Source organism: Anomaloglossus baeobatrachus, chromosome 2 (genome assembly GCF_048569485.1).
Source record: "Anomaloglossus baeobatrachus isolate aAnoBae1 chromosome 2, aAnoBae1.hap1, whole genome shotgun sequence".
Classification (NCBI taxonomy): Eukaryota; Metazoa; Chordata; class Amphibia; order Anura; family Aromobatidae; genus Anomaloglossus; species Anomaloglossus baeobatrachus.
In genome coordinates this window covers 309,143,221-309,168,458 of record NC_134354.1, presented here as the reverse complement: position 1 = coordinate 309,168,458, position 25,238 = coordinate 309,143,221, and the positions used below count along the sequence as shown (strand labels likewise).

General features: G+C 47.7%; 1 protein-coding gene across 7 annotated transcripts in view; it reads right to left on the bottom strand.

Moving 5' to 3' along the window:
- ANKS1A (ankyrin repeat and sterile alpha motif domain containing 1A) overlaps window positions 1-25,238 on the bottom strand; it is a 568,529-nt gene that overhangs the window by 400,109 nt on the left and 143,182 nt on the right. For all 7 annotated transcript variants that reach the window (XM_075335878.1, XM_075335880.1, XM_075335884.1 and 4 more), the window contains exon 3: window positions 24,918-25,074. In XM_075335878.1, coding sequence (XP_075191993.1) covers window positions 24,918-25,074 — 157 coding nt within the window. The remainder of the gene's footprint in view (window positions 1-24,917; window positions 25,075-25,238) is intronic.

Below are 25,238 nucleotides of genomic sequence, written 5' to 3'. Positions count from 1 at the left end.
CAGAGTGACATCCTCTCTGCGTGCCTGATCGCAGCTGTGAGACACCGGGAGATCAGCGCTGGCGAAGGTAAGTAAAGAGTTTTTTATTTTACTATGGGCAACAGCATGGGGGCCCTATCTAACACAGGGGGGGCATGTGCCATCATAGGGGGGCGCAGGCACATATGTGCGCCGCTCCCCCAGCCCATCACCGCGGTGCGATTTCAGCACCATGGTGATGGACAGCGGCAGTGCATATTATATGAGCGGGAGCAGGTGATCTCCCGCTGCCTCCTGCAGTCTTCACCAGCCTGCCTCAGCCTCCAGCACCATTCTAGAGCTGCCCCCACCTCCCCTGGGCCCTGCAGTATATAATCCGTATATTCGGGGGAACAAAAGTGCATCTTATAAAGCGAAAAATATGGTACATATAATGTAAACAATATATAATTGCATAAAAATAAATAAATAATTTAAAAAAATGTAGCGCTCCGCGGTATTTTTGATTATCAGCACAGAAAGTTGACAGCTACGGGATGCCACCCCCATCTACCTCGCTTTACCTACCTGGCGATCAAAATACAGGGAAGCCCATTATTATTTTTTTTTTTTTTTTTTAAATATTTAAAAAAAAAAAAAAAAAAATTAAAAAATGCAGGGGCTCCCGCTGTATTTTCATCACCAGTCAGGTAAAGCCAAGCAGCTGGAGGCTGGGATTCTCCGCAGCCGCCCCTGGAAATGGCGCATTGTTTCTTAGCACCATTTTCATGTGCTTTACCCGAATCGTCCAGCGGCCCTGATGGCGGTGGCACGCTGGGTAATAAAGGGGTTAATACCAGCTTTGTATTCTCAGATGGTACGCAGTCCGAAATTCATGGTGTCACGCCAAATTAGACATGGCCACCATGAATTTCTAGGAAAAAGTAAAAGAAAAACACTTTTTTTATTAGAAATCAAACAAAAAAAATTTAGAGATTCCATCTTTATTATAAAACAATCCTTAGTCCGACGTAATCAACAGGGACAGCAATGTCAGCTTCATCACTCTGTACAAACACAGTCTATACACAGTGAAAAGCACAGAGAGCCAAGTCAGCTCTGCTACATCGCTCTATATAGAGCAAGAAGCAGGCTGACAGTGAGGAGAGGATAGCACTTGCATCCCGCATTGCATCACCCCGCACGGTCTGACAATTTCAGGACAGGAGCGCTTCAGCTGCACAGAAATACATGCAGCCGACCGCTCCTGTGGGGAGAGTGTGATGCAACGAACGCATAGTGACAATGAAAGTTCAGTTACGTTAGATTACGTCATAGTCATGTGACCAGTCTGTAAGACAATCAACATTCACACCAGACGGTCACATGCTATGACGTCATTGAAGGTCCTGCAAGTCACTGCTGGTTACCGGGGGCACATAAATGATCGGACTCAGAAGCAGGAGCTGCCAGGAGTCTGAAGGACGCATCGCAGGACCTTTAAGTATAATGACAATGTTTTTAATAATGTGCTTTTTTTTTTTTTTGCAGCCCATGACCCGATCTGGACCCGATCTGAACACTATCTGTAACATGAGCTTCCCAGGAAAGCTCGTGGTCGGGATCGTGTACACCCCATAGTCCATCCCTACCCCTTACCAATTTTAACCTTAATAACTAGGCCACATTTTGGAAATCTGACCAGGGTCACTTTAGGATATAAATCCAAAATGCTTTAATGGATCCCAGTGATTCAGAGACTGTTTTCTCGTAACACATTATGTTAGTGGTAAATTAAGGTTGACATTTTTTACGTTTATTAGTGAAAATATTGGCATTTTGGTGAAAATATAGCTTTTTTTAAACTTTCAGCCCCTTCATGACCTTTGACGCATTTGCTACATCATGGTCAGATAGGAGTTCCCAGATGGGTACATTATGGCGATCACCACCGGAATCTCTGCTTACCCGACAGCTGAACCCTGGCTTTCACCGCCAGGGACGGCCCCTGTTCCGTCCTTGGCTGTTTAACCCCCTAAATGTTGTGATCGATACCGATAACAGCTTTAAGGGGTCTAAGAGAGGGATTACGCACCATTTCCCCTCCAATCAGTGCCCCCAACATGTGATCGCTAGGATCTGACCATTGCCATGGTGACCCAAGGTCATCATGACCTCTGGGTCACCCAGCTACGGAAAGCCTCGGGGATCATGCCAGGAGCATGATCCCATAGGCTTCTGACAGTACTGCTCTGACTTCCAGCAAAGCTGGAGTATTGCCATACATTATACCTGTGATCAGAGCAGTAAAAGGTAATGTCCTATAAAGGGACTAAGTAAAAAAAAAAAAAAAATTAGTAAAAATGTTTACAAAATTTCAGAAAAAAAAAAAATTCTAATAAATATGTTTGCTGATTGGGGGGGAGGGAGTACACAATTGGTATCACAGAGTCCGTTACAGCCCGATCGATATGACTGTCACACTAGTGACCACCATAAAAAATAAAAATATGACTTTTTCATCATACAACTGACAAAAAAGTAGAATAAAATTTGAACAAAAAGTCATATACAAATAACAATTACATAGTTACATAGTTACTTAGGTTGAAAAAAAGACCTAGGTCCATCTAGTTCAACCTTCCTCCACCAGTTCTACATTTGGTCACTAAGTCATTTATAACCAACAATGTTGTGTGTACTGAGGAAATCAGCCCTTTTTTAAAAGCTGTTATAGTATCTGCCATTACTACCTCTTGTGGTAGGGCATTCCTCAGTCTGACTGCTCTAACTATAAAGAACCCTTTCCTATTTAGCTGTCGGAATTGCTTTTCTTCCACTCGCAGTGAGTGCTCCCTGGTCCTTGGTATTGTCTTTGGAAGAAATAAGTCAAGTGCCAGTCCTTTATATTGACCACACATGTATTTCTACATATAAATGAGATCTCCTCTGAGACGTCTTTTTTCTAAGCTAAACAAATCTAACTTTTTCAACCTGTCATCATATGGGAGGCCTTCCATTCCTTGTAGTAGTCTAGTTGCCCGCCCTTGAACTGACTAATTTCTGAATGTCCTTTTTAAAATGTGGAGCCCAAAACTGGATCCCATATTCCAGATGTGGCCTCAAGTGATTTATAGAGGTGTAACAATACGTTGGGATCACAGGATCTAATCTCTCTTTTTATACACCCTAAAATCTTGTTTGCTTTTGCAGCTGCTGCTTGATATTGAGTGCTGTTGCTCAGCTTATTTGTAAGAATCCCCAAGTCCTTCTCCTGTTCTGTATTCCAGAGTTTACTTCCATTTAATGTATAATCAGTTATAGGATTACTCCGTCCTAGGTGCATTACTTTACATTTATCAACATTAAATCTCATTTGCCAAGTATCTGCCCATTCTGACATCTTATCCAGATCTTTTTGTAATATTGTACTATCAAGGTCAGTTTTAATATCCTACATAGTTTGGTGTCATCAGCAAAGACTGACACTTTACTATCTATCCCATCCATAAGGTCATTAATAAAGAGATTAAAAAGAATCGGTCCTAGCACAGATCCCTGCGGCACCCCACTGCTGACTATAGCCCATTTAGAGAATGTACCATTTATGACTACTCTTTGTTTCCTATCTTTTAGCCAATTCCTTACCCAGTTGCATATAGTTTCCCCTAGTCCTTGCTTCTGGAGATTTAGTATAAGGCTATTATGTGGTACAGTATCAAATGCCTTTGCAAAGTCCAAATAAATCACATCAGCTGCATTACTAATTTTTGTAATTATACTGCTGAAAATGTCATCTTTGAAGGAGGAGACTTTTTTTTTTTTTAGTTCATTAATATTCCATGCACTTAACGGGAATCTGTCACCAGGTTTGGTGACTATAAGCAGCAGCCACCACCAGTGGGCTCTTATATACAGCATGTTAGAATGCTGTATATAAAAGCCCAGGCCGCTGTGTAGAACATAAAAATGACTTTATAACACTCACCTAAACAGTCGGTGTGGTGCAGACTGGTCGGATGGGGGTCTCCTCTTTCGGCCATCTTTGTCCTCCTTCTTCTGAAGCCTGGATGCATGACAAGTCCTACGTCATGCACACTATCTGGCATTGAGGTCATGGGCATGTGCACTACAACACTTTGATCTGCCATGTTAAGGGCAGATCAAAGTGCGGCTGCGTAGGACCTCAATGCCGGCGCGTGTGCATGATGTCATGTCATGCACCCAGGCTTTTGAAGGAGGAAAAAGATGGCCGAAAGAGGAGGCGCCGGACCCTGAGAACGGAAACACCCATCCGACCAGTCTGCTCCGCACTGACCGTTTAGGTGAAGGTTATAAAGTGATTTTTATGTTCTACACAGCGGCCTAGGCTCTTTTATACAGCATATTAGAATGCTGTATATAAGAGCCCACTGGTGGTGGCTGCAGCTTATAAGCCTCAACCTGGTGACAGGTTCCCTTTAATGACATTCCTGACATTGAAGCTTCAATATTATGCACTCAGTTAACAATTTTTCGACCTCCTATAAATTCAGACATCACTTTTTTTTTTTTTTACTATTTTTCATCATTTCAAATCACACCTTCATTCTTATATGTAGTTTCACGTGCCCCAACATTAAATCTTATTTACGACGTCTCTTTACACTGACATGTCTGAACCAAGTCTTATTCTGATTTTTGCGAGGTAGAATGATCACAGACAGCAGTACAAGAATAGTTCTTATTTTTATATTTGCGCGGTGCACCACGCGATATTAGTGGTAGGATGGCTTTATTCTGTAGGTCCGTGCAATCATAGTGATAACAGATTACATCTTTTTGTTTTGCTGCCAGCACTCAGTAAAAATTAGTTTATAATAAATAGTTTTTTGTTGCCATATTCTGACAGCTGTAACTTATTTTTTCGTAAATAAAGCTGTATGAGGACTTATTAATGGAGATTTTTAGTACAATTTTGGGATATATAATATTTTATCGCTTTTTATTAACTTTTTCAGAAGCAGAATGAATAAAAGCCAGCAATTCAGTTAGTTTTTTTTTTTAGTTTTTTTTTGCGCCGTTCACAGTGTGGTAAAAGTAATAAGACCAATTTATTCTTCTGGTCAGTACGATTATAGCGATACCAGATTTATATGGTTTGGGGTTTTTCTAATGCTTTGCTACTTTTACTAAAAACAATGTTTTACAAAAAAGTATTGGTTTTTATATTGCCATATTCTGAGAGCTGTAACTTTTCTGTTTGCTGAATGAAGCATATTAGGGCTTGTTTTTGGAGAAACAGATTGCAGCTTCATTATACTATATTTGTTTTTGCACGACTGATTGCTTTTTTTTTAATTTTGTGTGTGTCAGTATGATGAAAGACATTATTGGCGAGTTTATTTTTTTACGTACTCGTACGTACGCCTGATGGATGGAATAAATAAGACTTTTATTGTTAGGGTCATTAATGATGCAGCAATACCACTTATGGGTACTTTGTTTTTTTTTTTGTTTTAACACAAAGGCTGTTTTTTTTGTGGAGAAGCAGGCTCTGAAATTTGTGTGCGTTTTTTCTTTTTTACATATTTTTATACAATTTTTTTTTTTTTTTTTACTTTTTCCACTTAGTCCCACTGTGAGACATAAATATTTTCTAGTTTGATCACTGGTCTTATGTACGGCTGGACTCTTATACTGCAACACACGAGATCTGTAAGTGACTCACTGACTGTGCTTGTAAGGCCCTGCGTAAAGCAGGATCCAGAAGGTCACCATACCCTGGGGCCATCAGATGACCTCAGAGTGCCATGGCACCCATTTGCACTTGCAATTATGATAGCAGTGCCGAGCCTGCCAAAAAGGGTCTTTCAACCCCTTTTAACCTTAGATATCGCTGTCATCATTGACTATTGTTCGTCAATTCGCTATACATGAATTGCTGAATAAGGCCCCTCAACAGTCGTTAAGGAGATTAAAGGGAATCTTTCATCATGTTTTTGCTACCCCATCTGAGAGCAGCATAATGTAGAGACAGAGATTCCAGGGATGTGTCACTTACTGCGCTGTTTGCTGTCATTCTCATAAAATCAATGTTATATACAGAGCTCATGAGATGGGCGAATAGTGAAATATTCAGGTTTGGATTATTCAAGCTGAATAATTTCTATTTGTGTATCTGTATCAAATAAGAAACCTAATGCAAGTCAATTGGAAACGCAAATCATTTTCTGGAGGTAGGTCTGGTATGGCTGTCAAAATGCTGAAATGGATGGAAGTGTGCTGAAACTGGGAACAGCATGGGGACGATGCTTGGATGCATTTCTGACTTACAGCTGGTTTCTGTGATCAGAGTATTACATGGATTTAAGAAGGATAATTATACTAAGGCTGGGGCCACACGGGGACTACTGCGATCCCCTTGCATGACACTCGGCTTGTGCTGGCACTACAGCAGAGCAGAGTGTCATGCGTGTGTCCTTGCAACTGAGGTCCATTCGTGCGAGCAGAACTCAGCTGTGGGGGGGCGGGCCGGCACTCGGGAGGGGAGGGAGGGATTTCTCTCCCTCTCTCCTGCATATCCGGCTATTGCCATTCTCACACTGCACTAGCGGTACACCGGAGTACCGCGAGTGCAGTGCGATTTTTCTCTCACCCCATTCACTTGAATGGGTTCGAGAGAAAGAGTCTCGCATTACAATCGCAGCATGCTGCGATTGTTTTCTCGGTCCGATTAGGACTGAGAAAATAATCGCTCATGTGTGCTGACACACAGGCTAGAATTGGTCCGAGTGGAATGCGATGTTTTATCGCACTCCACTCGCACTGTTTTTCTCGCCGTGTGGCTTAGGCCTTACAGTTTCCATGTGACTGTCACACTGTTTCTGGGTCAATCAATAAAGGTCTTGAAAATGCATGGCTTCCCCGCCCACCCTCTCTGCTGGCATATAGTATCAGTGCATTTTTTTTGCCAGGAGATGCAGATTTGGTGTAGAAATGTTTGCAACCAAATACTAAATATGTGTGCACAACGCCTAATCGGGTAACGATTCCGCTCGTGCCTGGCAGGCACACAGCACAACTGTAAAAATCTGCTGAGATGTTCGCCGATCGCTGCAGACCGCGAGAAGACACTATTACCGCTAGGACGTAACATTACTGCCTGCGGTCGTTAAGGGGTTAATTTATAAGTTCAAAGGACTTAAAAGGCTCAGAGCACTGGGTAGATTTGTTTCTTCTGCAAAATATGCACCCTCTGGCAGAAACCCGCACCTGCATAAAAAAAAAAGCACCCAAAATCTGCATGCGGTTTTGCCGCGGTTGTGTCCCTGCAGTTAACTATTATCAATGGCAAAACCGCAGGTACCTGCGGAAAAGAAGTGAGATGCTGCTTCTTTTTGCTGCAGAAATTCCGCAGTGTGCGCACAGCATTTTGCATTTCTCATAGATTTTGCTGTAGAAGGAATGCATGGACACTGAACAAAAACCGCGGCAAATCCGCTGCAAAAAAACGCAGTGCGCGCACAGGGCCTAAGGCACGGAACATTCACAACAGTTAACACTTGAAACACTCATTTATGTGAGAAAACAGAAAGTAATGCTTTACCTCAGAGATATAAGCTGCAAGCCACTGCTGTCACTGCTGTATAACCTCACAGAAAGCAGCAGCTGCAGTTTCATGTGAGTTTGGGCGACCTGGTCAAACTTACAGTTATTGTGAATAGTTAAGCAAGTTGAAGATGAAATGAGTAAGGTTTCAAATCTGAAATATCCTGTAATGGTTATTGTTTGTTCACTATAACGGTTAGGAAAGGCCAGGAAATGTACATTCCAGAGCTTTATAAAAACCCAGCCTCCTCTAACCTTGTGCCACAAAGCTGTAGCCATGGGTTCTTCTAAGAAGCTGCCCAGCACTCTGAAAATGAAAATGGTGCAGGCCCACAAAGCAGGAGAAGGCTATAAGAAGCTAGCAAAGCATTTATAAGTTGCCCTTTCCTCAGTTCGAAATGTAATTAAGAAATGGCAGTTAACAGGAACAGTGACGGTCAAGATAAGATCTGGAACACCAAGATAAATTTCTATGAGAGCTACTCATAGGATTGCAAATCAGAACCTCCAATTGACTAGCCTGATGCATTTTGGAAACAAGTTCTGTGGACCAATGAAGTGAAAATAGAATTCTTTGGCCACAATGATCAAAGGTATGTGTGGAGAAAAAAGGTCAGAGTTTCAGAGGGGAAAAAACAGCTTGTCAACCAATAAGCATGGGAGTGAATCAATCATACTTTGAGGCTGTGTCTCAGCCAATAGCACAGGGAACACTTCAAGGGTAGAGGGAAGAAAGGATTCAATGAAATTTCACAAGTTCTTGCTGCAAACATAACACAATCTGCATAAAAGCTGAAGTTGAAAAGAGGATGGCTTCTAAAAATGTATAATCATCCTAAATACAAGTCAAAATCCACAATAGACTACCTCAAAAGGTGCAAGCTGAAGGTTTTACAATGGCCGTTACAGTTCCCTGAATATCATTGAAAATCTGTAGCTAGATGTCAAAAGAGCAGTGCCTGCAAGGCGACCCAGGATTCTCAAAGAACTGGAAGATTTTTCCAAGGAAGAATGGATGAAAATCTCTCAAGCAGGAATTGAAGACTCTTGGCTAGCTACAAAAAGAGTTTACAAGCTGTGATACCTGCCAAAGAAGGTGCTACTAGGTAGTAACCATGCAGGGGTCCCCAAACATTTGCATCGGCCCATTTTCCTTTTTTGTCAATTTTAAAAATTTAAAAAATGTTAATATTTTTTTTGCCTAACATACAAAGGAAATGTGCCATCTTTAAAGTTATGCCTTTTAGAGATAAAATTATCTCCAACTTGCTTAACTGTTCACAACAAGAGTAATTTTTATGTCATTTGTATAACCTCACAGAAAGCAACTGCAAGCCACTGCTGTGTCATTTCTATAATCACTTTTTCTTACTCCCATGGGTGCGCACATTTATTAGATCATAGCGCATGTGACGGGGTATGCGACAGAGCAGTAAGACGGCAGGCCAAGGAACAATCCAAGGGGCTTTATTAGAACCACAAAGATAAAGCACCAAACAAATATAAATCCTTAAAGGGAACCCGTCATCAGAAATTTCGCCCAAAAGCTAAAAGATTCCCCCTCTGCAGCTCCTGGGCTGCATTCTAGGAAGGTCCCTGTTATTATTGTGCCCCATGTGAGACCAAAATAAAGCCTTTATAAAGTTCTACCTTTTTGTATGCAGCTTCTGTAAATCCGTCCCGGGGGCGGGCTCTCTGCCGTCCGTTATTCTGCCCCCTGGTCCTGTATGCCGCCCCCATCGCTCCTTTCCATATCTGATGCGCCGCCCACTGCTCCAGCCATCCCCACGCATGCCCAGTGCCAGTCTCACAGGACTGAGCACTGTGACTGCTGGTGATGTGTGCGCAGGCAAGTGATTATGGACGGGGCTGTGACTGTTATCAGCAAGTACCCGGCCATAATCTCTTGAGCGCGCAAACCTCTCCAGCATTCACACTGAGCTCAGTGTAGATGCTAGACTGTATGGGCTGCTTCCAGGGATGACGTCCCTTTGTCATGTGATAGGGGCGTGTTCGAAATACTATCACATGACAAAGGGACGTCATCCCTGGAAGAAGCCCATACAGTCTAGCATCTACACTGAGCTCAGTGTGAATGCTGGAGAGGTTTGCGCGCTCAAGAGATTATGGCCGGGTACTTGCTGATAACAGTCACAGCCCCGTCCATAATCACTTGCCTGCGCACACATCACCAGCAGTCACAGTGCTCAGTCCTGTGAGACTGGCACTGGGCATGCGTGGGGATGGCTGGAGCAGTGGGCGGCGCATCAGATATGGAAAGGAGCGATGGGGGCGGCATACAGGACCAGGGGGCAGAATAACGGACGGCAGAGAGCCCGCCCCCGGGACGGATTTACAGAAGCTGCATACAAAAAGGTAGAACTTTATAAAGGCTTTATTTTGGTCTCACATGGGGCACAATAATAACAGGGACCTTCCTAGAATGCAGCCCAGGAGCTGCAGAGGGGGAATCTTTTAGCTTTTGGGCGAAATTTCTGATGACAGGTTCCCTTTAAAGTCTGCAAGGAGTCTACAACAAAACAAAAGATCCAGGGGCGCCTCCCGGTATTCCAACGCCAGGGAAAATATGGCAATGGTCCTTATATGAGTTCCTTGAGTCCAACAGGGTGAACAACAAAACACAATCCCATGTGGCCACCGATCTCCAGTCTGTAACAGTCCATACACAGGCACTAGGATTTAGCCTCAGCTATCAATCCTAATGCTTCTCCAGCCGAGATCCAACTAACTGAACTAACATGGGTCTCATTATTCTTCTCTCCTGGGATCAGCCCCTTAGGTGGGCACACCTCCCCCTGGACATTTGATACATGAATGGACTTTAGACATCCTGGCTCTGTTCTGTTTACCAAGTTGTGGATTGGAGAAGTCCCATGCTGAGAAGAACAAAATCTCCAAGCAGAAGCAGTACAAAGGAGGGACAGACTATTACACTATGAGCACAGGCGGGGGAGGGACACGCTGTTACAACCCCTTCCCCCTTCAATTTGTGTACGGACTAGTGACCTCAACAGGTCGCTTGTCAAGTACTCGTAAACATGTCGACCCTGACTCAGGGCTCCTTCTGTCTGGACAATCCATCTGCATTTTGGTGTTGGCTCCATCTTCTTTAGTGTATGGTGAAGATGTAGGGTTGAATGTTCGGCTCCAGTTTGTATCCTCCTTCACTTATACAATGCCAATTTGTGGGTGCAGGAAGCAGAGTTTATCTCCCACACCATTGCCTAGGAAAATGTCTGCAGGAAGGCCGCTCATCACACAGATTATGCATTGTTTTGCCCCAAAGCCATAATCCAGGGTTACACTTGCTCTTGGAATATATCTCTGAGTACCTCCAGCCAATTCAATGGCAATTCCTGGTCCCTTTTGAATTGCTTCTGGTTGAATAACTCGGGGATCTGCTATGGTGAGAAAAGCCCCAGTGTCACGAAAGCCAACAACTTTTTGGCCATCTAGCACGACCTCCTGTAGATGTTTATGCTGAAGATCAGAAGAACGGGTGGATGTGGCTCGCACCCCTGGTATGGAAGTCAACATATTAGAGTCCCTTGTCAAATCATCAGGGAGTGAATCCAGCTCTTCTCCTGCTGAGGGTGTCTGTAGATAATGGACAGGCAAAGGTGGTCTGCAGCTGTTCTGCCTTCGAACACCTGGACAGTGAGCTTGCAGATGACCAGGCTGCCCACATTGATAACATCTGCGCTGCGTCTCACTCCTTCCAGTTTGCCTTCTGGAGAAGTAGGTAGGAGACCTTGGTGACTGATAGGGAGGTGCAGGTGCTGGAGGTGGTTGTCGATTTGGAGGATGACTCCACTGGATAGATGGACATGTGACCCGCAGAGGCCCAGGATGCCCACAGCTATAACACCTTCGCTCTTCTACTTTCTCTCCTCGTCGCATTCCAGAAAATGTGGTAGAATTAACTAGAGGCACATACACACGGGTATCCACATAAGGTGATGATCTAGGAAGTCGAGGAACATTGGGCACTGAAGGACAAGGAACCTCTGGTGTTGGGGAGCTGGTCATTTTTGCTCCCTCTGCTAGCAGCTTCTTCCACTGAGGTTTGATAGTGAGCACCTCATCAGCTAGACCTGCAGCTTGTTCCACTGTCTCTGGTCTCCTCTTGCGCACCCATTCCCGGATCTCAGTAGGGCACTTGGCATAAAACTGTTCTTTTTTGATGACCTGGACGAACATCTCCCAAGTTAAGGCCCCCTCTCCATCCAGCCAGCGATGGCATACTTGTTTCAGTCTGTGGGCAAACATCTTAAAAGACACTTCCCCATCACAGGCTAACATACGGAACTGAGTCCTATAAGTATCTGGGGTCACGGCATAATGTTCTAGAATGGTCTGTTTTATCTCCCCATACTCACACTTCCACTGAGGGTCCATAGCTCTATTGGCGTCAGCAGCTCCACCCTCCAAGAGGCCCAACAGGTGTCTGACTCGCTCTCTTTCTGGGACTTCCATTAAATCGGCATTGATGCTCAAAGTCCTGGAAGAAACCCTCAATGTCGCCTACAGCTTCATTAAATGGCTTAAAGTCCTTGCGGGACACACTGGAGAATTCCATCATAGTGGGTCCTGTGGGTATAGTGTGTCTGGAGCCTCTAGCTGTCTGCAGAGCAAACCTCCTCTCCAGCAATGCCCTCTACTTAGCTCCACAAATAGCCTCCCTCTTATCTTCTATGGTGGCCTCATCTCCAAGCAGTGCCATCTCCTCTTTGTACCACACAACCCACTGACTTTTTTGGGTATTTACCTCCAGCTCCCGTCTTTCCTGTCCTTGCTTTGGAAATCCTTCCTCGGTGCTATCTTGCAGGCAAGCGTCTTTTAAAGCCTCAATTAGTTGCTCCTTGGAGAGTCCTTAGTAGTTGACTCCTAATTCACGGGCTTTTGTTTTTAGGCTCCCCACAGTCCAGTTCCTGTATCCTGAGGTTTTGGTTCCAGATGTTAATGGCCCGTTGTCCTCCATTCTTTCTGCTCTGATCCCACCGCTGCCAACCAGTTTGTGACGGGGTATGTGACAGAACAATAAGGGACGCCAGGCCAAGGAACAATCCAAGGGGCTTTATTAGAACCACAAAGATAAAGCACCAAACATGAAAATAAATCCTTAAAGTCTGCAAGGAGTCCACAACAAAACAAAAGATCTAGGGGCGCCTCCCGGTATTCCAACGCCAGGAAAAATATGGCAATGGTCCTTATACGAGTTCCTTGAGTCCAACAGGGTGAACAACAAAACACAATCCCACGTGGCCACCGATCTCCAGTCTGTAACAGTCCATACACAGCCACCAGGATTTAGCCTCAGCTCTCAATCCTAAAGGTACCGTCACACTAAGCGATGCTCCAGCGATCCCACCAGCAACCTAACCCGGCAGGGATCGCAGGAGCGTCGCTACACGGGTTGCTGGTGAGCTGTCACACAGGCAGATCTTACCAGCAACCGGTGACCAGCCCCCAGCCTGCAGCGACGCGTGGAAGGGATGCTGCGCTTGGTAACTAAGGTAAATATCGGGTAACCAACCCGATAAGGACATTTTTGTCTACTCACCGTAAAATGTCTTTCTTGGAGCCTTTCATTGGGGGACACAGACAGTGGGTTATATGTTGTCTCCAGGGGAGGTTTGACACTAGGTTTAAAAAAAAGTTAGCTCCTCCTCCCACAGCATATAACCCCAGCTAGGCGGGAACTAGCTCAATTTGGTGTAAAAGCAGTAGGAAAAGGATAACCAAAACCACAAGGGAGTGAGCTCTGTCCCCCAATGAAAGGCCCCAAGAAAGACATTTTACGGTGAGTACACAAAAATGTCCTTTCCTTTCTCGCCTTTTCATTGGGGGACACAGACAGTGGGACGTCACAAAGCAGTCCCTGGGTGGGAACTGAACTATTAACAGTGACTAAGAGCTGACTAATAACTGCAACTGCAGTGAACACATATCAAAACACTATCAAGAACCGAGCAGTGGCCACTTATAAATGGGCCACTGCTGCCTGAAGGACTTGTCTTCCAAGAGTAGCATCCGCGGATGCATGCGTATGCACTCTGTAGAATTTTGTGAACGTGTGCTCACTGGACCAGGTAGCGGCCTTGCAAAGTTGGGTCGCTGAAGTATGATGGCGGATAGCCCAGGAGGCACCCACTGCTTGTGTAGAGTGGGCCCGCACAGATTGAGGGGGAACGGCACCTTGTGCTTTGTATGCCTCACAGATGGCAGTCCTGATCCATCGAGAAATCGTGGACTTAGACGCCGGGTTGCCCTTTTTGTGTCCTACTGGAAGGACGAAGAGGGCATCGGACTTGCACAACGGCGCTGTTCTGGAGATGTAGATCCGCAGAGCCCTGACAAGATCGAGAGTGTGACGGACTTTCTCAAAAGGAGTGGACCGGGGCCGGGCAGAATGACGGCAACACAATGTCCTCGTTCAGGTGGAAAGAGGATACGACCTTTGGAAGGAAGGCGGGGGAAGGCCGAAGGACCACCTTATCATGATGGAATATCAGGTAAGGAGAGCGACAGGAAAGAGCTGCCATTTCGGACAATCGCCTGATAGAGGTAATAGCGACTAAAAAGGCAACTTTCCAAGACAGTCGTTGGAGAGATTTCTCTCAGAGGTTTGAAAGGAGGAAGTTGAAGGACTCCCAGAACCAGATACAGATCCCAGGGATCTAAGTGGTGGCGATAAGGAGGGACCAAATGCGCTACCCCTTGAAGAAAGGTACGGACCTGAGGGCGAGAAGCCAGCTGCTTCTGGAAAAAAAATCGACAAGGCAGGTCAGGGGCGACCGATTATGACGGTCACACCAGGAAAGATAGGTCTTCCAGGTCCTGTGGTAAATGCTGGCGGAGGAAGGATTCCGAGCATTAAGCATGGTATGAACTACCCTGGAAGAAAGACCTGATTTGGCTAGAATCAGGGATTCAAGCGCCACGCCGTCAAATGCAGCTGTGCTGTATTCTGGTGGAATATTGGACCTTGCGACAGAAGATCCGGGCGGTCGGGAAGACGCCAGGGAGTGTCGCTGAGAAGTTGGAGGAGCTCTGGATACCAGGCTCTCCTGGGACAGTCCGGGGCCACAAGAATCACCGGGATTCCCTCCGCTTTGATTTTCTTGATTACTCTTGGAATGAGAGGAAACGGAGGGAAGATGTAGGGCAGGCAAAACTGCGACCATGGAAAGACTAGGGCGTCGGAGCAGAGTGCTAGCGGGTCTCTCGACCGAGATATGAAGGGACGCATTTTGGCATTCGAGACGCCATGAGGTCCACATCCGGGAGTCCCCAACGAAGACTGATCTGATGGAACACTTCGTCGTGGAGGGACCATTCCCCTGCTGCTAGACCTTGCCTGCTGAGAAAGTCTGCGGCCCAGTTGTCTACCCCTGGGATATGGACAGGTGAAGTAATGGGGACGTGTTTCTCTGCCCAAAGAAGAATCCTGGATACTTCCTTCATCGCTGCGAGTTCCTCCCTGACGGTTGATGTAAGCCACGGCCGTGGCATTGTCTGACTGGATCCGAACAGGGAGGCCCAATAGTAAGGGTTGAAAATTCTGAAGGGACAAAAATATGGCTCTGATCTCCAGAACATTGATGTGCAGAGAGCGCTCGGAAGGACACCAGCGTCCCTGAACAGTGTGGTGGAGAAACACTGCCCCCCAGCCTATCAGGCTGGTATCCGTCGTGACTACCTGCCAGTGGACCGGGCGGAAGGACTTCCCTTGAGATAGGGATGAGGCTTGAGTCCACCAGACGAGGGAGCTGAGCGTAGACCGAGATAGGCGGACTCACCGGTCCAGGGAAGCTGGATTCTTGTCCCAGGAGGATAGAAGATCCAGTTGTAGAGGGCGCAGATGGAATTGGGCAAAGGACACGGCTTCCATGACCGCCACCATCTTGCCTAACACTCTCATTCCATTCCGCAGGGATGTGTGACGGCGAGAGCGGAGGGATTGGGCGGCCCGGATCAGGGAAGACCTCTTGTCCTCTGGAAAAAAAATCCGGGACTGAGCCGTGTCTATCAGCATACCAAGAAAGGTGATGCGCTGATGAGGAATGAGGGATGACTTGTTGAAGTTGATAAGCCACCCTAGCCTTGACAGCGTGTCTAGGCAAATCTGCACGCTTTCTGAGCAAACGTGAAGAGAGCTCCCTTTGACAAGAAGGTCGTATAAATAGGGAACGACCAGGATGCCTCTGGGGTGTAAAATGGACATGACGGCCGCCATGACCTTTGTGAAGACCCGAGGAGCAGTGGCTAGCCCAAAGGGGAGGGCCCTGAATTGGAAATGATGGTGTCCTACGGCAAAGCGAAGGAACCGTTTATGAGAGACACATATGGGAATGTGTAAATAAGCATCTTGAACGTCTATGGAAGCTAGGAATTCTCAAGGTTCCATGGCGACTAGTACTGCTCTCAATGATTCCATTCGGAAAGTTCATATCCGTACGAATTTGTTCAGCCGTTTGAGGTCCAAGATAGGGCGGACAGAGCCATCTTTTTTTTTTTTTTTTAAATTCTTTATTTTGAAAGCCAAACTCATAACAGTACAGGGAATCTCCTGCTCCACACAGGACAGCAAATAATCATAATGGCAAGTATTAACATTAACATTGACATGCATAGTATCTGTCTTCGCCCCGATACCGCTCTTGGCCCCGTACCTGCTCGAGTCTGACCCAATTTAAACATTTTATAAACCAACCAAACCAAAAGAAGAGAGAATACACAGCCGAAAAAAGATAGCTGAGCCAATAGAAAGCTTGAAGCAAGAAAAAGAGGGAAGAAGAGAAGAAGAAGAAGAAGAAAGAGAAAAAAAAAAAAAAAAAGAAAAAAAAAAAGGGAGGGGGTGGGGAAAAAGGGGTTGCGGAGAGGGAAGGAAGGCAGGGAAGGGGGACGAGAGAGGGGGGGGGGTGTTTCTCCGAGGACTCACAACTGCCGCGGAACGGAAAGCAGTCTAGTGTAATCCGCCGAGTGGGTGAACTCTAACCAAGGGAACCAAGTCCTATGGAACTCGTCCTGTCGGTCATTGATAGAGGATGTCAGGTCCTCCATGTACATGAGATCGGTCACTTTAGAGACCCACTGTGTCAATGTGGGGGGGTAGTGGACTTCCAGCCAAGCGGTATACAAGACCTGGCAGCCATGGCCAGAAATCTCAACAAGGAACGCTTGTACTTATGGGCCGGAAGTTCCGATAGCTGTAGAAGAAACAATTCCGGGCCCAATGTAACATTCGTGCCGATCACCAGTCTAATGACATCCCCCACCTCCGACCAGAACCGCTGTAAAGAAGGACAGGACCAGAAGATATGCACATAGTGACCCTCACCTGAGCCACATCTCCAGCAGCTGGGGTCAGTGGAGGGGAACATCCTATGGAGTCTAGTCGGTACTCTGTACCATCTAGTCAGTAATTTGAAATTGGCCTCCAGCTGTCTGGAACTGATCGAAGTTTTATGCGCCAGCATTAAAATGTTCTTTCTTTGCGATTCAGATATCGCGATCCCTAGGCCCCTTTCCCACTGCAGTAGGTAGGCCGGTGGGGCCAAGTTCCCAGCATCAGATATCCAGTCGTACGTCAGGGAGAGTGAATGCCGGACGGCCCCCTCCCCCAGACACAACTTCTCGAAACTCGTAAGCGGCCCGGCGTACCGAGTGAAGGAAGGAAGGGAACACATGAAGTGCCTTAACTGCATAGCCCTCCATCTCCCCAACGGATCAGAAGGCAGGAGACCACTAATAGCTGACAGAGAAGGCCAACCTCCCTCTCCCCCCAAGTGACAGGCTCTGAATCTCCCCTCCAGGACCCAGTTCCGAAAGACAGAGTCCGAGAGGCCAGGACGGAAATCCGGATCACCTATTATGGGTGACATGGGGGAAGGCACCGGCAGGAGGAGGCGACGGACCTCACCTCTCGAGCAGCATTCCAAAGTAGCGCCAATAGTTGGATGAGATCTCAGAGAGGGCGGGGGCGAACTCGGTAGCCAAGGAGCGGCTGGGAGAGGGATGTCCGAGAAGCTCTGTTCTAGGGCGACCCACGGCTTTAGCCTAGCATGTCGGCACCAATCCAAGACCCTGACCATGTGTGTAGCCCAGTAAAACTTTTTCATGTCTGGCATCCCCAGGCCCCCCCTGCTCTTGGGTCTGCACAAAAGAGAACGGGAAAGTCTCGCCGGCTTATTCGCCCAGATGAATCTGGTATGTAATGAAGCCAGTTCCTTGAAGAAGGAGCTCGGGATCCTGATCGGCAGGGACTGAAAAAGGTATAGGAGACGTGGCAATATGTTCATCTTCAATATTGCACATCTCCCAAACCAAGTGAAGAGGCCCCTACCCCAATTTGCGCAGTCTGTTCTAATGGACTGCAGGAGGGGGAGATAGTTCAGCTTGTATAATTGACTGTTGTCCGCGGCCAGCTGGACCCCTAGGTACTTCAAAGATTGACAAGCCCACCTAAACCCGAACGCAGATTGCAACGAGATAACCTGCTCCTGGGGAAGCGATACATTCAGAGCCTCCGATTTTGACATGTTAATTTTAAAATTAGAAAGGAGGGAATATGTTTCTAGTTCTCTCAGAAGATTGGGGAGGGAGACCCGAGGGTTAGTTAGAAAGAAAAGTCATCAGCGTACGCCGCAATTTTGTAGGTGTAGTCAGCGGCTTTGGGGCCAGAGATGTTAATGTTACCTCTAATTCGACTAAGCAAAGGTTCCAGAGTCAGAATGAAGATCAAGGGCGAGAGAGGGCAGCCCTGCCTGGTACCATTGAGAATGGGGAAACTATCTGAGAAAAGACCGTTCACCCTAACCGCGGCCGAGGGATTACTGTACAATGAGCATATCCATTGTAGCATCATCTTCCCCAGTCCCACCGCCCGCAGAACCTCCTCCATAAATACCCAATTGACTCTGTCGAACGCTTTTTCTGCGTCGGTCGACAGGAGCATCAAAGGTAATCCTTCAGATTTGGCCTTGTGTATTAAGTTTAACGCCTTAGTGGTGTTGTCTCTCGCTTCCCTTCCCAACATGAACCCAGCTTGGTCAGGGTGAACGATCCCCCCCAACAAAGGAGAGAGTCTGAGAGAATTTTGGTGAAGAGCTTCAAATCTGAGTTAAGAAGGGAAATGGGTCGGTAGCTGGAACAGGCAGTAGGGTCTTTGCCCTCTTTGGGGATAACAACTATGTTAGCAGCCAGAGAATCCCTCGGCAAGGGAGCCTTTCCGGAAAGTGGGATATTATTAAAGGCTGAGAGAAATGGGGAGAGCAGTAAGGAGTTCATCTTTTTGTAATATAGCAAGGGGAACCCATCTGGGCCGGGGGCCTTACCCGAGGGGGAGTTTTTAATCGCTGCCCAGTACTCCTCCTCCGAGATAGGTCTTTCCAAGGCGGCCGCGTCCTCGGGTTTGAGATGTTTCAAGCCCGACTCCGAGATATACTTCTGAATCCGTTGACGCAATTCCGTCCTGGCCCTCTCGGGCCGTCCTTCATCTATTGAGTAGAGGGAGGAGTAGAAATCTTTAAAAGCGGAGGCGATATCCTTCGGTAAGGTGGCCCACCACCTATCCCCAGAGGTGTGTACTCTGGGGACATAGCCCCTTGCTCGTTGTGCCCGCAAGGCTCTAGCCAGGGTCCTGCCACTTTTATTGCCAAATTCGTAAAAGTGTCTCCTACACTTAGCCAGTGCTCCCTTAGCCTTATGATATAATAGAGACCGCAGTTCCTCCTTCTTCCTAGCCAGATTGGCCCCCACTTTCCCGTCCAAAGACCCCTTATGTACCGCTTCCAACTCTCTTATGTCTGCCAGGAGAGATGTAGCCGCTGCCTCCCATTCTCTTTTCAACCGGGCCCCATGTTTGATGAACAGTCCCCTCACTACGCATTTATGAGCTTCCCACACAATGTTGGGAGACATCTCCTCCCCCCCATTCTGGGCAAAGTATTCAGTCACAGCCTCCCTCACTTCCTGCATTGTCACGGGGTCATTAAGTAGTGAGGTGTTCAAGATCCACTGACCCTTCCTCTCGATGGGGCCGCTGAGAGACAGAGTGATTGTAATCAGGGCGTGATCAGAGAATGATATGCACTCGATCGAAGCATCCACCAGAGAATGTAAGTCTCCATGCTTGAGGAAGAAGAGGTCCAACCTGGAGTAACAGTTATGGACAGCAGAATAAAAGGAGAAGTCTTTGTCTGATGGATGCATCAGCCGCCAGGTGTCCACCAGTTGGTGGTCATGTAGTCCCCGTCTCATCCGCCGCAACGTCGAGTGCGGCAGGCTGGACACCCCTTTTGAACTGTCTCTCGCCGGCTCCAGCGCAACATTAAAGTCCCCCCCGAGAACCAAGGTGCCCTCAGCGAATTCCTCTATCTGCTCAAGGTATCGCAGCAAGGTGGGGCATTGACCTGCATTAGGTAGGTAAACTGCCGCAAATGTGAATGTCTGAGTTGCGATACGACCCTTGAGCATCAGAAGCCTTCCCTGATCGTCTGACCGAGAATCTAACAATTCCCAAGGGAGCATGCTAGATAGTATGATGCTCGTGCCCCGAGACCTGGAATCAGGAGAGGTTGAGTGATGCACTACGGAGTACCTTCTGTCCAAAAGTTTATAGGGTTTGGCTTCACAGTAGTGTGTTTCCTGAAGGAAAGCGACCTGTATTCGATTTTTCCACAGTAAGTTCAACAAGATTGACCGCTTCTCCGGACTATGCAGGCCTTTAACATTTAGGGAGCCCACCCGTAATGTAGCCTGCCTCTGCCCCGCCATTCTCAGTCACGAAGCCCCAGAGAAACAATCAGGGGGTGGGTGAGAAGAGGCGAGATTGGGGGAAAGGGGGGGAGGACGGAGGGTAAGGGAAGAGGGGAGAAGGAATACTAAGGAAAGAGGAAGAAGTGGGGACCCTTTAAAGGGAGAAGGTGAGAGAGAGAAAAAAAAAAAAAGAAGATCAGAAAAGAGCGCAAGAAAGTGGAATAGCAGCAAGGCTGCTGCACGCAGAACCGGGAACCAGCCCAGGTACTGCTCAAGAAAATATAGGGACAAGAACTGACACGCGACCAGAGCGCTGGCCCGCGCCCCGCATATTGGTACTAAGCAACCCAATGCCCCACCAACCAGGGAGGGTCATCCAACTATCCTCCCCCAACCCTCCCCCACCCAGAACGACCAAAATAATAGGGAATATCCCCCCCCCACCCCCTCAAGACATTTTCATGAAAATGAAGTTTTCCATTTAGTTAAGGCAATATGCTGAGTTCATGTGTATGAGTCAATACCAAACTGTAACCGAACAATCTGGTTTCAGGATTGGAACACTTGCGTTGGGGACGAGGAGGTGTGGGCGATCCCCCCAACTCCCGTCTCCTCAGCTCCGACTCACCCCACCAACACCTCCTCCGGCGCTCGTCACCAGCCCTTTAAGTCCCGCTGTATGCCTTGCTCTTCAAGTCTCCTCTCCCTGGGTGTGACGGGCCGCACTCCTCCTCGTCCGCTGCCCCACTGGTGCCTGGGGCTCCCACTCCAGCCAATCCGGAATCGGGCGGTCTGGTATCCCCAGGAAGGCATAAAGATCCGGAAGCTCCGAGTGCCTCCTTAACAGGAATATGGAGTCCCCCTTGCGTACAATCAAGTGAAAGGGGTGGCCCCATCTGTAGTAGGCCTGTGATTCTTTGATGCTGAGCAATAGAGGGTGAAGTAGATGTCGCATGTATAACGTACGGCCAGAGACATCTGGAAAAAGCTTCACCATGACCCCATCCAGCTCCACCGGGCCATGCGACCAAGCCCCCTGTAGGATCCTCTCTGTCTCCGTAATAGTGCAAGCGACACAACACGTCTCTAGAGGAGGAGGCGGATCTGGGGCCCGGCCTTGCGACTCTATGAATTCTATCAAAGAGATATGTTGCCTCCGGGGGTCGGTCGGTAACCCGGTTGAAGATGGCTAGAACATTAGTGCGCAGGAGATCTTGGGACCAGTCCTCAGGGATACCCTTCAGCCTGATGTTGTTTCTTCTGCTTCTGTTCTCTTGATCATCTAATAAAAGGGCAAGGTCTCTAACACGGGCATTAGAAGACTCACAGTCTCTTTCAATCCTCTCCATTCTACTCTCCAAGGACTCCTGAGCCTGTTCCGTAGCCTCAATTCTGTCCTCCAGCACAACCATTTCCTCCCTCAGAGTGGATAGCGCCATCTGCTGGGAAGATTCAATTCTGGCTACCACATCCTCCAGATCTTTTTTGCTGGGGAGGGCCAGGATGAGCCTCCTCAGGGCCTGCATGTCCTCCTGCGGAGGGCCAGAGGGCGGGCTGTGTGATAGGGACCAGGATTCTGTGTGCCCCGAGGGTGGAGGGGTGCTCTGCGTGCTCTGTGTGCCAAGTGTGGCAGGCATCCCCTGCTCCCTCCATGCTCTGGGTCCCTGCTCCAACTGCAGCTGCACGCTGTGAGGCAGATTGAGCTGCTCCCCCTCCCCTCCTGCTCTCCATGTCTGGGCCCACTCTCTCCGGACTCACCGCCGACTCTGTCTCCCCCTGCTCACCCGTGCTGTTCTTGGATGTTGCGTCGGGAGCTGAGTGGGAGAGCCGAGCAGCCCCTGGGGGATCCCCCGACGGAGGACGCCGCGGGCCCGCCGACGCCATCTTGCTCCGGGCCGACACTGAGGTCTCGGGTCCCGCCGCCGACAGGAACCTCGTGAGACTTCCCTGCGGCCTCATGCTTGCCGCCGGGGAGGTAGGAGCGGGTCCTGCACCCGGTTTCTTCTTTGGGGCCATCCTGGGTGAGTGGGGTCCACGATATTAGCCGTTGATTGTCTGCGGGCGCGGGAGCTCAGTGATCCAGCGTCCTCACGCCGCCATGTCCAGGACACGCCCTCAGAGCCATCTTTTTTGGGAACGACAAAAAGGTTTGAATAGAAACCTTTGCCGCACTGTTCCAGGGGCACTGGAATGATAACGTTTGCTTTCTGTAAAGAAGCTATGGCCTGAAATAAGGCCTAGCTTTGTGTTTTGGACTTTGGAAGACGAGAACACAGAAACCAGTTGGCCGGCAGGGAAAGGAAATCGATCTTGTAACCTGAGGTGACGATTTCTCGAACCCAAGCATAGTGAGTGTGGTCTAGCCAGATATCCCGAAAAAGCAGAAGCCGCCCTCCCACAGGAGTCAGATCTGCGGGATACCTGGCGTCATGCTGAGGGGGCCTGTACAGAGCGAGGTCCTTTGGGTTTAGGTTGCTTGGAGTGGGAACGCCAAGACAAGCCCCTTGAGGGACCGGATCCTCGATCTGAGCGTTGGGACGGTCCTTGGGCTGATGGTTTTTGGGGGGCAGGCCGAAAGGACTGCCTGCGCCAAGAATTTTTTTTTAAATTTCTGGCTACAGGCCGCTTTTGTGGTAGAATGGTACTTTTACCACCCGTCGCCTCAGATATGAGTTTGTCCAGGGATTCACCAAACAGACGAAGACCCTGGAAGGGAAGTGTGGACAGGGACTTCTTGGAGGAACTGTCCGCATTCCATATTTTTAGTCACAGAACCCTGCGGGCGAAGACAGCATTGGCTGCTGTTAGGGCTGACCAGCTAGCTGCATCTAGGGAGCCGTGAAGAAAATAATTAGAGGCGAGAGAGAACAAATCAAGAATCTCAAGAGCCTCTGGAGGAATATTGCAAGGGCGAAGCAACTTGCGCAGGTTCCTACTCCACACGCTCATAGCTCTTGCCACCCATGTCATGGCAAACAGGAGGCGCAGAGAGGAGCCCGAAGCCTGGAAAATAGATTTGACTGCAGCCTCAACTGCGCGGTCGCACGAGTCCTTGAGAGACGCGTTGTCTGAAATAGACATAACCGTGTGTTTAGCCAGTCTGGATACTGGCGGATCCACCACGGGGGGGTACCGACCAGGGCTTAACCAATTCCGGAGGAAAGAGATAAGCGAATGAAGAGGAGGATTTTTTATTAAACCTCCTATCAGGGTGATCCCACCGTTTAGATACGATTTGATGAAAAATCGGATCCTGGGCAAAGGACTTAGGAGGCTTCTTGGTTCGCTTGATTGCCAACTGAGAAGTCGGGTCCGAGGGCTGATCAGAAATCGACAGAGTGATTGACAGCCGCTATCAGAGTGTCTTCCATATGCCTAGTCTCAGAAGGGACATCTGAATCAGATTCAGAGTCTCGGGAATCGTGACTACTAAAGGTCACGGAGCCTGAGTCAGACTGGCCATCGTGTGAGTCAGACGAGGCGGAGCGGTCGCAATGGCGCCTTTGGGAGACAGCCTTTTTACGTACTGGGGATGATACACCAGATGAAGGTGGGCTCATCTGAGGGAGCTGAGCCGGGGGGAGGCTGCGGGAGCCTGTGGAAGGCTGGGATATCTGAGCGGCCAGGTTATCTAACCTTTTAGACATCAGAAGAGCCCATGCAGGGATAGCCTCATCAGACGGGGGTGCTGCCTGAATGGTGGCCGGGGCCGAAGCCCCAGATTGCACGACCCCCTGGTCCGGCAACGCCTGTTGTGACATTGTAGTAGGGGCATCGCAGCCCCGGCAGAGTGGATAGCTTCGACCATTGGGAAAAGAGCTTCCACAGGTGGTACATGCATAGTACAGGTCCATAGAGGATGCCTGGGAAGCTTTATCACCCTTGCAGTTTTTATGCATGTCAGCAATAAACGTATAATTATACTGTGAGCCTTTATCAGTATTACACTACTGTGGGTGAGGAGCTACTAGCAGTATTAGAAAGGGACTGCTATACAGAGCTGGTATATACCAATAGTAAAGTGGCACACACTGCCAAACAGTCAATATATACCTGCAGGCACAGTCAGTATATACCGCTAAAAGCTGATATACACCGCCGGCCAGCAGGCACACAAAAAATGCCGCAAAAAACGCAATGTATAAACATAGCCTTAGTGTTTCGATATTTCTAGATTGTAGAAAACAAATAACACCAAGACTCATTCTCAATGGTTATACTCTTCAGGATCTTATGAGATGACACTCACACAGCTTTCTTTGCAGCTCGGCTTCCATGGGTTGGGTTTAGAGATTCTGCTATGTCACTTGGTAGGAAGTTGAGGAAACTGAGTGCACAAACTTCATATCCCTGACCTCCTGGTTTTACTCCTTCCCACTTTCTGCCGATCCTTTTATCGATAGCGCACTTTATTACACTTCACGTTTGGATGTTGTGATATATAAAAGGTGATTATTTCAACATTTGTTTTTTTTGTTCCCCTTTCTTTAATGATTTATGAATGCAGATTGTTACTTGTGTTCGGATTACTATCAATAAAACAATGTTTAACCATAAAAGGTAAAGGAGCTACTATTTTGATTTACCTGCTCATTGACTTTTGCATGTGAAGGTCCATGATGAATTAGTAGGCGTACAATGTGGGCATCCCCTTTCCATGCAGCTAGGTGCAATGGAAAACATCCTTTACAATCTGCCATGTTGGTGACAGCTTCATTCCTCAATAGAACCTCCACCACTTCCCTAAAGGAATACAGAGACAGATCATCAGTCTACATGCAGCAAAATGGAAATAATAGCATTACCTTATGATTTCTCAACACAGAGAATATTTCAGCACATAAAAATGTAGGAATTTAGTAAATGGCAACATTTTACAAGCAGTCCATCTGGCTCGGAAGAGAAGA